Raw genomic sequence first — 13926 nt, 5'->3', positions numbered from 1 at the left:
GGACAAATGGAAACTAATGTCTCTATGAGAGAGCAAGAATCAGTCAAACAGAAACAAAAAATGAAAAAATAGATGAAAATGTAAAATACCTCATCAGTAAAACAACCGACCTGGAAAATCGACTCAGGAGAGACAATTTAAAAATTATTGGACTACCTGAAAATCATGATGAAAAAAAGAGCCTGGACAGTATCTTTCAGGAAATCATAAAGGAAAACTGCCCGAAGTCCTAGAACCAGAAGGGAAAATAACCATAGAAAGAATCCACCTCACCACCTGAAAGAGATCCCAAATTGACAACGCCAAGAATATAATAGCAAAATTCCAAAATTACCAGATGAAAGAGAAGGTGCTGCAAGCAGCCAGAAAGAAAGAATTTAAATATCATGGAACCACAGTCAGGATTACACAGGACCTTGCAGCTTCTACATTAAAAGACTGCAGGGCATGGAACATGATATTCCAAGGCAAAGGAGCTTGGAATGCAGCCAAGGATCAATTACCCAGCAAAAATGAGCATCATTTTTCAAGGGAGGAGGTGGATATTCAACAAATAGGAGACTTCCAAACTTTCCTGATAAAAAGACCAGAGCTCAACAAAAAATTTGATCTTCAAGTACAGGACTCAAGAAGGACTTAAAAAGGTAAATGGGACAGAAGGATACAATATGTTGTTAATAAGGGGGGTGAGCTTTTTAAACCCCTACAAGGGAATATGAGACTTGCAACCCTTGAGAACTGTATTGTTATTACACCTTGTTAAAGGAGTATACATAAAGAGGGTGGATATTAGTTGACTTTGATGTAATGATAAAAAAAAATCTAATCAAGTGGGTTAAATGGATCCAAATAAGTGGATCAATCTGATCTTAGAAAATGTACTGAGAAAGGAGGAGGCAGACAAGGGTAAATTACATTACAGGAAAAGACACAAAATCCTATTACAGCAGAGGGAAAGAAGGGGGGGAGCATTGTTTGAACCTTACTCTCAAGAAGGGCATAATATAATCAGTTAGGTATAGAAATCTAACTTGCCCTATAGGCAGTAGGAGGGAAAAGGGGAAAGAAAAGGGAGGGGGGAAAGAAGGGAGGGAAGAAGCAGTAAGACTAAAGGGGAAGAAAAGGGAAAGGGATAATAAAAGGGGGAAGGGACTGAAGGAGGGTGGTCAAAAGCAAAACACTAGTGAAGGGGAAAGGAAAAAGGAGAAAGAAAAGCATAAATAGGGGGAAAAGGATGGAGAAAAAGACACAGATAGTAATCATAACTGTGAATGTGAATGGGATGAACTCTCCCATAAAAGGAAATGGATTGCAGAATGGATTAAAAACCATAATCCTACAATATGTTGTTTACAGGAAACACATTTGAAAAAGAGTGACACATACAGGGTAAAGGTAAAAGGCTGGAGCAGAATATATTATGTGTCAGCTGAAGTGAAAAAAGCAGGGGTAGCAATCCTGATCTCAGACAAAGCAAAAGCAAAAATAGATCTAATCAAAAGAGATAAGGAAGGAAACTACATCCTGCTAAAAGGCACCATAGACAATGAAGTAATATCATTACTAAACATATATGCACCAAATGGTATAGCATCCAAATTCTTACAGGAGAAGTTCAGGGAGTTACAGGAAGAAATAGACAGCAAAACTATACTAGTGGGGGACCTGAACCTCCCCTCTCAGCACTAGATAAGTCTAACCACAAAATAAACAAGAAAGAAGTTAAGGAGGTGAATAGAACATTAGAAAAGTTAGGTATGATAGACCTCTGGAGAAAACTGAATGGGGATAGAAAGGAATATACTTTTTTCAGCAGTACATGGCACATACACAAAAATTGACCATGTACTAGGGCATAAAAACCTCACAATCCAATGCAGAAAGGCAGAAATATTAAATGCATCCTTTTCAGATCATGATGCAATAAAAATTATATGTAATAAAGGGCCATGGAAAGATAGACTAAAAAATAATTGGAAACTAAATAATCTAATCCTAAAAAATGATTGGGTCAAACAACAAATCATAGAAACAATCAATAATTTCATTCAAGAGAATGACAATAATGAGACAACATACCAAAACCTATGGGATGCAGCGAAAGCAGTTCTTAGGGGAAGTTTTATATCTCTAAATGCTTACATAAATAAAATAGAAAAAGAGGAGATTAATGAATTGGGCATACAACTAAAAAAACTAGAAAAAGAACAAATTAAAAATCCTCAACTAAACACCAAATTAGAAATATTGAAAACCAAAGGAAAAATTAAAAAATTGAAATTAAGAAAACTATTGAACTAATAAATAAAACTAAGAGCTGGTTTTATGAAAAAACAATAAAATAGATAAGCCTTTGGTTAATTTAATTAAAAAAAGAAAGAAGAAAACCAAATTACTAGTATCAAGAATGAAAAGGGAAGCTACCACCAAGGAAGAGGAAATTAAAACAATAATTAGGAATTATTTTGCCCAACTATATGCCAACAAATTTGACAATCTTAGTGAAATGGATACATATTTACAAAAATATAAATTGCCCAGATTAACCGAAGAGGAAGTAAAATACTTAAATAACCCCATCTCAGAAAAAGAAATTGAACAAGCCATTGATGAACTCCCTAGGAAAAAATCTCCAGGGCCAGATGGATTTACATGCAATTCTATCAAACATTTAAAGAACAATTAATTCCAATACTATATAGACTATTTGGGAAAATAGGTGAAGAAGGAGTCTTACCAAATTCTTTTTATGATACAAATATGGTGTTGATACCTAAACCAGGAAGAGTCAAAATAGAGAAAGAAAATTATAGACCAATTTCTCTAATGAATATAGATGCAAAAATTTTAAACAAAATACTAGCAAGTAGATTGCAGCAACTTATCACAAGAATAATACACTATGACCAGGTAGGATTTATACCAGGAATGCAGGGTTGGTTCAATATTAGGAAAACTATCAGCATCATTGAGCATATCAACACAAAACCAACAGAAACCACATGATCATCTCAATAGATGCAGAAAAAGCTTTTGATAAAATACAACACCCATTCCTATTAAAAACACTAGAAAGCATAGGTATAAATGGAGTCTTCCTTAAAATAATAAATAGCATTATCTAAAACCTTCAGCAAGCATTATATGTAATGGGGACAGGCTAGAAGCATTTCCAATAAGATCGGGGTGAAACAAGGATGTCCATTATCACCACTGTTATTCAATATTGTACTGGAAACCTTTAGCTTTAGCAATAAGAGAAGAAAAAGAAATTGAAGGCATTAGAATAGGCAAAGAAGAAACAAAGCTATCACTCTTTGCAGATGACATGATGATATACTTAGAGAATCCTAGAGAATCAAGTAAAAAACTACTTGAAATAATAAACAACTTTAGCAAAGTTGCAGGCTATAAAATAAACCCACATAAATCATCAGCATTTCTATATATTACCAACAAAGCCCAACAGCAAGAGATAGAAAGAGAAATCCCATTTAAACTTACTGTAGACATTATAAAATATTTAGGAGTCTACCTCCTGAAACAAACCCAGGAACTCTATGAACACAATTACAAAACACTTTTCACACAAATAAAATCAGATCTAAATAATTGGAAAAACATCAGTTGCTCATGGGTAGGCCGAGCAAATATAATAAAAAGGACAATCCTACCTAAGCTAATTTACTTATTCAGTGCCATACCAATCAAACTACCAAAAATTATTTTATAGAGTTAGAAAAAATAATAACAAGATTCATTTGGAAAAACAAAAGGTCCAGAATATCAAAGGAACTAATGAAAAGAAATGCAGGGGAAGGTGGCCTAGCAATTCCAGATCTTAAATTGTATTATAAAGCAGCAATCATCAAAACTGCTTGGTACTGGCTAAGAAATAGGGGAGGTGGATCAGTGGAATAGGTTAAATATGCAAGACACAGTAGTCAATGACTTTAGTAATCTATTATTTGATACACCCAAAGACCCCAGCTTCTGGGATAAGAACCCACTCTTTGAAAAAAACTGCTGGGAAAACTGGAAAAGAGTATGGCAGAAACTAGGCCCAAATCTTATACCATATACCAAAATAAAGTCAAAATGGGTTCATGACTTAGATATAAAGGCTGATACCTAAGTAAACTGGGAGAACAAGGAATAGTTTACCTATCAGATCTATGGAGAACAGAAGAATTCATGACCAAACAGGAGATAGAGAACATTATGAAAAGCAAAATGGATAATTTTGATTACATTAAATTGAAAAGTTTTTGCACAAACAAAGCCAATGCAACTAAGATTAGAAGGAAGGTAGAAAATTGGGAAAGAATTTTTACAACCAGTCTCTCTGATAAAGGCCTCATTTCTAAAATATATAGAGAATTAAGACAAATTTATAAGAACACAAGCCATTCCCCAATTGATAAATGGTCAAAGGATATGAACAGACAGTTCTCAGATGAAGAAATTAAAGCCATCTATAGTCATATGAAAAAATGTTCTAAATGTTATTGATTAGAGAAATGCAAATCAAAACAACTCTGAGGTACCACATCACACCTATCAGATTGGCCAACATGACAAAACAGGAAAATGATAAATGTTGGAGAAGATGTGGGAAAATTGGAACACTAATACATTGTTGGTGGAGTTGTGAAATGATCCAACCATTTTGGAGAACAATTTGGAACTATGCCCAAAGGGCTACAAAAATGTGCATACCCTTTGATCCAGCAATAGCACTTCTAGGGCTATATCCCAAAGAGATCAAACAAATGGAAAAGGACCCACATGTACAAAAATATTCATAGCAGCTCTTTTTGTGGTGGCAAAGAATTGGAAATTGAGAGGATGCCCATCAATTGGGGAATGGCTAAGCAAGTTGTGGTATATGAATGTAATGGAATACTATTGTGCTATAAGAAATTGAACAGGCTGACTTCAGAAAAACCTGGAAAGACTTATATGGTCTGATGCTGAGTGAAGTGAGCAGAACCAAGAGGACTTTGTACACAATAACAGCCATGTTATGCAATGACTAAGATTGTTAAACTGAACCCTTCTCAGCATTTACGGATCTAAGACATCTCCAGAGGCCTCGGGATGGAAAATGCTGTCCACATCCAAAGAAAGAACTATGGAAGTTGAATCGCTATCACTTACTTTTACCTTCTGTTGAGTTTTGTTTCATCTTTCTGATGGTTCCTCCTATTGGTTTTAATTTTTACTTATAACTTCACTAATGTGGAAATATGTTTAATGGGTATGTAAATGTAAAGCCTATATCAGATTGTGCCCCATCTTGGGGAGGGTGGGGGGAGGAAGGGTGAGAAAAATTTTCAGCTCAAAAACACATGGAAGTGATTGTTGATAAATCAAAATAAATTAATAATTTTTTTTAAAAAAAGAATTAGTTGGAAGATCTTGGAGATTTAAGGAAATTTCACTGAGCTTATGTGTTCTCATGTGTAACATGATGAGGATTGGACTAGATTAGGGAATCTTAACCTTTCTTATATCATGGACCCCTTTGGCAGTCTAGTGATACTTATGAACTTTTGCTCAGAACATTCTTTTTTTATACATAAAATACATAGGATTAAAAGGAAACCAAAAGTTAGGGAAGAAAAAAATGTGTTTTTTCAATCAAATTTCATGAACCCTCTGAAATCTATCCATAAACCAGATCCCAGGTGAAGAATCCCTAGGCCACATTATTTCCAAGATTCCTTCAAGCTCTATAAATTCATGATTTATTAGAATATCCACACGTCTGACTGTACCTTAATGAACAGAGAGATCTAGAATTAGCTCTACTTGCTGACTAAAACTGTGGAATGTGTTTTTTTATGCAGTTGTCTCAATTGGGAAATAGACATCCTCATTGTGAAGACTAAGCTCTCTCTTCTCCTGGTCATTCCCCTTGGACTCTCCCATCAACATAACTTATCCTATAATTCTATGGTATAATAATAATAATAGCTGCATATAATGTACGTGATATGATGTCATCGTATTTTCCTTGTAATTTCCATAAAAGGTACCACCATCTTTCTAGTCACTCAGATTCACAACCCTAGTCATTCTCTACTCTTCAATCTTCCTCTCCCCATATATCCATTCAGCTGCCAAAACTTATCATTTCTACCACCACATAATCTCTAACGTCTGTCCCTTTCTATCTACTGACATGGCTTCAGGCCCTTTTGACTAAACTGTAGTAATAACTGATATCCAACTGGACTGCCTGCTTTCAGTTCCTCCCCTCTCCCACTCAGCAGCCGAAGTGACATTCCAAAAGCAAAAGTCTGACCATGTCATTCCCATGCTCATGAAGCACTAGAGGCTCCCTTTTACCCCTGGAATTAAACACAGACTGTTCTGATTGACATTCATTTAAAGCCATTGCTAGCCTTATTCCACATTTTCTTTCACACATTCTACATTCCAACACATGACCTTTCATATTCCACCTCTACACTTTTGTACATATTGCCCCACAGAGCTGGAATCTACACTTCTGACTTTTGCCTTTGCAGAATTTCACATCTCCTTCAAAACATAACTCAAGTGACACTTCTTATACAAGCCCTTGCTCAGTCTCCTGAGATGCTAGTTTCTGTCATCCAAAAACACCTTGTGTATTTATATACGTTTATCATACATATTATTTTCTTCAAAAGAATGTAGATTCCTTGAGTGATGGGGTTTTTTTGTGTTTGTATCCCTGAGAGCCTTGGTGCAATGAAGATAATTAATAAATACTAGTAGAAGAATCCATTTTATGATTAAAATCAATTAATGATTTTATTCCATTTCTCCTGCCTCTCCTCAATACATCTCCAGTGCATTCATTTGTGCCTTGTGCTTTCTGGATCGAAAATTGTTAGCTACCACTAGGACAAGAACTTAGGTATCAAAATTTCTCTGTTCAGGGCTGAAAAATTGGATAACAAGTTCAGGTGTTTGATTATTAAGGTCTAGAATTCTCCCCTTCTTGATCTACATCTCCTGGATTGACTGATTTCCTTCAAGTATGAGCTAAAATTCAGTCTTCTCCAAGAAACTGAATGTTAGTACCTCCCTTCTGCTGATTATCTTCAATTCATCCTGTATAAATATTGTTTATATATAGTTGTTTGCATATGTTTCCCCCCATTAGAATCTGAGTTCTCTTAGAAAAGGGGCTATTTTTGTTTTGTTTTTGAATGTATTTTTTTTTTTGCCTTCTGAGTGACTGGCACACAGTAAGTATTTAATAAATGCTTGTTGACTTGGCAAAGTAGTGTAAATTACATGAAAGCATATAATTGTTATCACATACCTTTTTTGATATGGGAAATATGACAAAGGAAGGAAAGTTCTAAAATCCTACTTATTGTAGGATGTAACTCTGATCATTTACACTGTTCCAAAGGGAGATGGGAAAGGTCGACCATCCAAGTTTGGAACTGGAGGTGGTATACACTTCCCCTCTGGTTTCAATTCCCTCTGTTAGTCTACCCATTTATTGACCTCAGTTGCAGGAAGTATCTTTGAGCTCTTCTATAACCTGCTTCAACCTTCTAAGACATAAAAAGGACTGGAGTTTAGTTTGCCAGTTCTGAAGCCACAGCTGAGTGCTATTTCTGGTTATCGCCTCATCATTTCCTGTTGCTCTTTTCATTTCTGGTAAAATCTGAAGGGCTAAGCATCTCAAAATGGTTTTACTGATGATAAGAGACCTGCTTGCCTTTTTTCCAACTATATTTTCATCCCACTATTTAGCCAGCTTGAGAATAACTTGAAATACTTACTGGATTGAGGATAAGGGTAAAGAAAAGTTCTCCTCCCTGGATACTCTTGTCCAGTTCTTTTGGACCTCCTGGATATTCTTTGTAGAAAATTGTATGTGTGAAAAGACCACAAGTTTGCCGGGGAAGAACCTGATTGAAAAATGAACAAGTCAGAAAAAAAAAAGTTACTTTCCGTTGTGATTTGTGGAAGCTGTGACATTTCTCTCATCATACATTATATATGATAGGATACCATTTCACAAGGCCAAATACAAATTGAAAGATTACTCATCCTCTGAAAAAGGAACGATGATGCAAAAATATATGGGATATTTATTCAAGATTAAAAGAAGGAAATTAGAAGAAATGTTTTCAAGATAAGGTAGATATATAATTAATTGCATCCATGCAGGCCCTTTAAATTACATATTTGGAGCTTACATTTCAAAGCTTCTGAAAGTATAAACAATGAATCAATACTGATACTGTGTTGCCTATTTAGCAATACTGGTAAGCACTCTATTTTCTTTAAAAATGTATACCTACATTAAAGGATGAAATTAATGTACTAACTTAATAAGCTTTTAGGGGAGAATGACGTCTTTAATTCAATCGAGCCTTTGGATCATAAAGGAAAGATTGATATACTCTAGTGCTCATAATCCCATTTCTGAAGTCTGGTAGTTGCCAAAGAATTTATGTTTTTTGGTAGTCATTTTTAATAATCCCATAACGTATATGTACTATATGATGTTAAAAAGGTCACCTTTTCATCATTGAATAACATAAATGCCATTATTTGTTACTATTGTGCAACTGCATAAGAACATTTTTCAAATTCTTATGGTTTTCCTTGTGAAATATCATGACAATTTTATCAGAAGGCAAGAAGTAAAGTTGTGTAAGTAGGCACATTCCTCAGCAAAATCTTATAGAATGACTTGCTTATGGTCCATGTTCATCACTATGAGCTTGAAGTGGCAGGAAATTAATGCATTTGCTTTGGGGAACAGCCTGTCTTCCAATTTCTAAGGAAGGAAACTCTTTTATTGATTGTTCTTAGTAAATGAATCTTCAACCCTGCTGTCCTATTCCTCAACGTTTATGGTAAACTTGGTTCAATATATATCTTCAAAATGTTGGTGCTTCTTGTCAAAATTTTGGAAAAGAGAATTTTTTGAAGAATTCTTTCAATCATTAGGCTTTATTCTAGAAATTTACCTTTTTTTTTGGAGAATGTCTACTAATAATTGTGCTGTTACGTGGGTTGTAGTAAAATTTGTTGTAGGCATTGATAGTTTTCCCTGAGCACAAGCCACTGCAAATTTACTTTGAATAGCCTACTTTGAGAAGCTACTTTAATGAAATCTTCCACATTAGTAGAGGAAGCAAAAGACAGTTACTGTGGGTAACTGGAAGAAGGACTTAGAAGCACCTCTATTTTGCTAATAAATCAAAGTTTTACTCAACGAACAGAGCATTAATCCTGGTGAAGTCTATGTGTTAAGATATTAGTAGAAATGAGTATTTTTTTCTTGATTTGGACCAATGATTTCATTAGTATGGGGAACATGTAAATGTGGAATTCTCTGGGCTAATGCACACTGGCAAATGATTTATAATTTATAGATGTTATATCTCTAATTTCTAGATTTAGAGAGCTGCCTTTGGCACTAACAGGATAAGTGGCTTACCGAAAGTGATACAATTCATATGTGTCAGATGCAGGACTCGAACCCAGACCTTCCTGACTCTAAAGCCAGCTCTTTACACTCTGTACCAGGTTGCCTTAATGTCACACACAAAATAAGAAATTAAATCAACCCCCAAAACAAAACAAAATGAAAATATTATTTCTATTATGATTTAATTTATTCACTCAAAATAGCCATTACCACACTTGGAAAGGTCATTTCCTGAAATTATTAACCCAGAAGGTTTGATCTTGCTTTGCATTCATTAATTCATTTAACAGATATTTATGCATAGCTCTGTTCTATCTGTAGCAGGAGGCAGAGTATGAAGCATGATTTCTTTCCTTAGGAAACTCAAAATTCACATAGGAGGACAAGGTATAGTGAAAAGGCTACATGGTATTGAATGTCAAATGAAGAGGACATACGCTATAGGAAATCTGAGAAGGGAGAGATCCTAGTGGGCTACAGTGGGGTTAAGGAAAGCCACGAGGTAAGATTTATGATGGGATTTCAAGGATGGGTAACATTTAAATAAATAGAAATATGAGGTTAGAAAATTTCAAGTGGGGAAATTGGAGTAAGTAAAGCTAAAAACATGAGAATAGGAGACTGAAGAGAATAAGTTGTAGTTTTAGATTGGATTGTAGATATCTTTAAATGCAAGACTAAAGCTTAAACTCTATTTTATAGTCAATGAGGGTTGCTTAAGGCTTTTGAACCATAAAGTGACATGATACATGAAAACCACATTTAAGAAAATTTAATTTGATGCTGAAGAAATAGAGAATAGGGTAGGAAGAATAGTTAGGAGCCTGTTGAAATTACCTAGTCATGAAATGATAAGAGCTTAAATGGAGTAGAGCTAATGGGAATAAAAACAAAGAGCAGATGCAAGGAATATTATAAAGGAATAAATTGATAGGACTTGGTATCTGGATTCAAAGTTATTATTATTATATTCTTACCCAGAAAAAGGAGGTCAGGATTGGATCCCATCTATGCCCCTCCTAGGGCCTTTGGGAAGTATGATAGGATGAATGTCTGTGGGGGTTTTTTTCCCCCACCCACCATGGATTAGGAAAAAAGAAACAAAGCTGGGATTTGATTGCTCAGAGATTAGGCAAGATTCAAGCTTTGCTTCCATTGACATAGCTCCCAGGTGGCCTCTGGATGTGTGAAGTAGGCTTCCAGGTCCCATAGAGGGCCAAACAGTTTCCTGCACCTTTCATGGGGTCTGAGCCCCTCCAACTTGGTGGTTGTCTGAAAACCGCTTGAACCACCACATGGAATCTTGCTGATGAGACATGTTTCATAAGGGGATTGGGGCAGTGGGATATTTCTATAGAAACTAAATACTTTTTGGTATGCCAAAGCTAAGTCAACCTCCTTTGGTTAACCATTCAGTGACTTTACAGGTGTCTCATCTTGCACCAATATGGAACATAAAGGAATAGGTGCCTTTTCAGGCCTACCTCTAACAGGATGCCTCTTGATATCTCAGAGCCTGACATATATAAAATAGGGATAAGAGACCCTACATCATAGGGTTGTGGGAGGCTCAAATGAAAAAAATGTGTGAAATTCTTTGAAATTCTTAAAATGCTATGTACATGTGAGCTATTACAGAGTCTCCCAATTTCAAATGCAGGTCTCTTTCTACTGTCTCTTGAAGACATGTTTTCAATAAATTGATGTACATGTGACGTGATCTAATCAAGTTATAAGCATGTAAAAAGAGATCATGAGGGAGAAATTACAAGGCTCAGAAAATCCTGAGCGGATTATACAGCAACAAGAAAAAAAAATCGGTGCTTATATAGTTCTTTAAAGTTGGACAGTTTATAGAGATTATCACATTTTAACTTTACAGAAGCCCTATGAGGTAGACATTCTAAGAATTATCTCGATTCTCTAGATGAGGAAACTGAAAGTCAGAGAGACAGTGACTTGTCCATGGTCATACAGTTATTAAGTGTCAAAAATGAATTTCAAACCCAGATCATTCAGACTCCAAGACCAGCACTCCAAACATTACGGGGGAACTATAGGGATATATATTGGTCCATATTTTTACTGGTATAAGAAACTTCCTGGTGAGGGAATGCCCTCTACCAAAGTAGTTAAGCATCTTGATTGTAATCCTAGGTCCTTTGATTTCTGGAATATGATATCTAAGTCCTCCACTCCTTTAATATTGACATTGCTAAATTTCATGTGATCCTGACTGAATTGAATTGTTTCTTTTTGGCTGCCTCTAATAGTTTATCCTTGACCTTGGAGCTCTGGAATTTGACTACAGTGTTCCTGGGAGTTTTCATTTTAGGATCTCTTTCAGGAGGTGATCAGTGGATTTTTTTTTTCAATTTCTATTTTATCCCTGGATTTAAGGTATTTGGGGCAGTTTTCTTTGATAATTTCTTAAAATATGAAGACTAGGCTCTCTTTTTTTTTTTAATCGTGGCTTCAAGGTAGTCTAGTAATTCTTAAATTATCTCTCTTTGCTCTATTTTCCAGGTCAGTTGTTTTTCTGATGAGATATTTCACACATTCTTCTATTTCTTCCATGTTTTTGAATTTGTTTTATTGTTTCTTCATGTCCCATGTAGTTCTTAGCTTCCACTTGCCCAATTCTAATTTTTGAGAAATGATTTTTTCAAAGAGATTTTGTATCTCTTCTTCCATTTGGCTAATTCTGCTTTTAAATGAATTATTTTCTTCCATAGATTATTCTGCCTCTTTTGCCTAATGACAAAATTGCAAATGGTATTTTTTTAAGGTGTTATTTTCTTCAGTATTTTTGCCGCCTCTTTTACCAAGCTGTTAATCATCTTTTCATAATTGTCTTGTATTACTCTCACTTCTTTTCTCAAATTTCCTCTACCACTCTTTTCTTTTTCTTTCATTCTTCCTGTAATTCTTGTTGGGCTTGGGTCCAATTAACATTATTCTTTGAGACTTTATAAATGTTTTAACATTGCTGCCTTCTTCTGAGTTTATGTCTTGGTCTTCCCTTACACCAGAGTCCACTTTTGTTGTTTGTTCATTCATGTAGCCTATTTCTTAACTTTGAATTTTATATTAAAGTTGGGCTCTGCTCACCTGTGAGTAAGGAAGCACTGTCTCAAGCTTCAGGCTTTTTAGTGCTGCTTTTTTTCAAAGCTAGTTCTGGGGAATCTGCAAGTTTTCCTTGCTTCCAGTGTGATATGATTCAGAGAGAGGTGTGTTTGCTATTCTCTTGTTCTTCTCTGGTGTTTACCCTGGAAAGTAACCTGCTTCTCTTCTTGTAGGTACAAGTCCTAACACTCCTTTTGGCCCTGGATCTACGACCAGGTCTCTTTTTCTCCTAGTTACAAGTGCTAGTGCTCTTCTCTGCCTTGGAACTGTGACAAAGACCCCTGTTCCCTTGTGACTGAATATAAGTGCTTCTCTTGGCCACAGAACTGCCTCCTAGAATTGTTAATGGCAATAGCACCAGCCAATCAGCCCCAGCTGCACCTAGTGCCAGCAAAAGGTTGCCTATAATCTCTTTCTGACCAGTTCTTCAATCCACTTACCTTCTCTTGGCTGAGAGCACTCAAATCTACTATTGCTTCTAGTGTCATAGCCACCTCCAAAGCCCACCCCTGATGCTCCACCCTGAGCCAACTCTCACCCTGCTGTCACAGATGACTCTTGCCAACCTTCCATGCTGTCTTAGGCTGGAAAAATGCCTCACTCTGACCTTTTGTTGGCTCTGCCACTCCAAACTTTGATTTGAAGTTATTTTAAAGTTGTTCAGAGGGGAAAGTGGGGAGAGTTCAGTTGGGTTGCTGCCTGTACTCCACCATCTTGGCTCCCTAGATCTCAAATTGTTCTTTAACTTGTCCCCCAGCAGCTATGATTCTGCCAAAAGACTGTATTTGGCAGCTTGAAATGTCATAACAAATCCATTCCGGGCAAATAAGCCCATGGCAGCAGGAGCGAGTACAAACTTCCAAGAGTTCTATTGTTAGGAAACTCTCACTAGTATAAATCCTAGCAACAGTGAGCAGCACTGTCTGCACTCCCAGCTCCCTTTCTGACCTCTACCAACACTTAAGTCAGTTAATGAACCTTACACAGTGGTAGAGGAAAGAGTTCAGTGTGACTCAGCGTGATCCCCAATACACCACACTTGACATTTTTGTAGACATTTGGGTGAACACCTGCACTGAATTCTTGCATGCGCTATTAGAATCTGTTGTTATATAATCATTCATCAGAGAGGGGGCAGTCTTCCTTTATATATGCACCTCAGCAATCACTCAAAATAAACCATAGAAACTACTCCCAGGTCTTTCCTTGTGATACCCAATTTGGTAACGTACTAGGGATTTTGTCTCTTTTATTATGTCTTACAGAATCTTTACCTGAGGTGGTAGGCTATATAATATCCCCAAGGACATATGCATTGACACATGATAGTACCATAATCTGAG

The 13926-nt window shown here is 36.0% G+C and overlaps 1 protein-coding gene across 1 annotated transcript in view; it reads right to left on the bottom strand.

Moving 5' to 3' along the window:
• LOC110195665 (bifunctional heparan sulfate N-deacetylase/N-sulfotransferase 3) overlaps window positions 1–13926 on the bottom strand; it is a 214490-nt gene that overhangs the window by 79026 nt on the left and 121538 nt on the right. Inside the window, exon 6 of the mRNA XM_020968490.2 lies at window positions 7794–7922. Coding sequence (XP_020824149.1) covers window positions 7794–7922 — 129 coding nt within the window. The remainder of the gene's footprint in view (window positions 1–7793; window positions 7923–13926) is intronic.

Source organism: Phascolarctos cinereus, unplaced genomic scaffold (assembly GCF_003287225.1).
Source record: "Phascolarctos cinereus isolate Bilbo 61053 unplaced genomic scaffold, phaCin_HiC Scaffold_9;HRSCAF=440, whole genome shotgun sequence".
NCBI classification, from domain to species: domain Eukaryota; kingdom Metazoa; phylum Chordata; class Mammalia; order Diprotodontia; family Phascolarctidae; genus Phascolarctos; species Phascolarctos cinereus.
The sequence above is the reverse complement of the archived record's forward strand: the minus strand, read 5'-3'. Positions and strand labels throughout refer to the sequence as shown.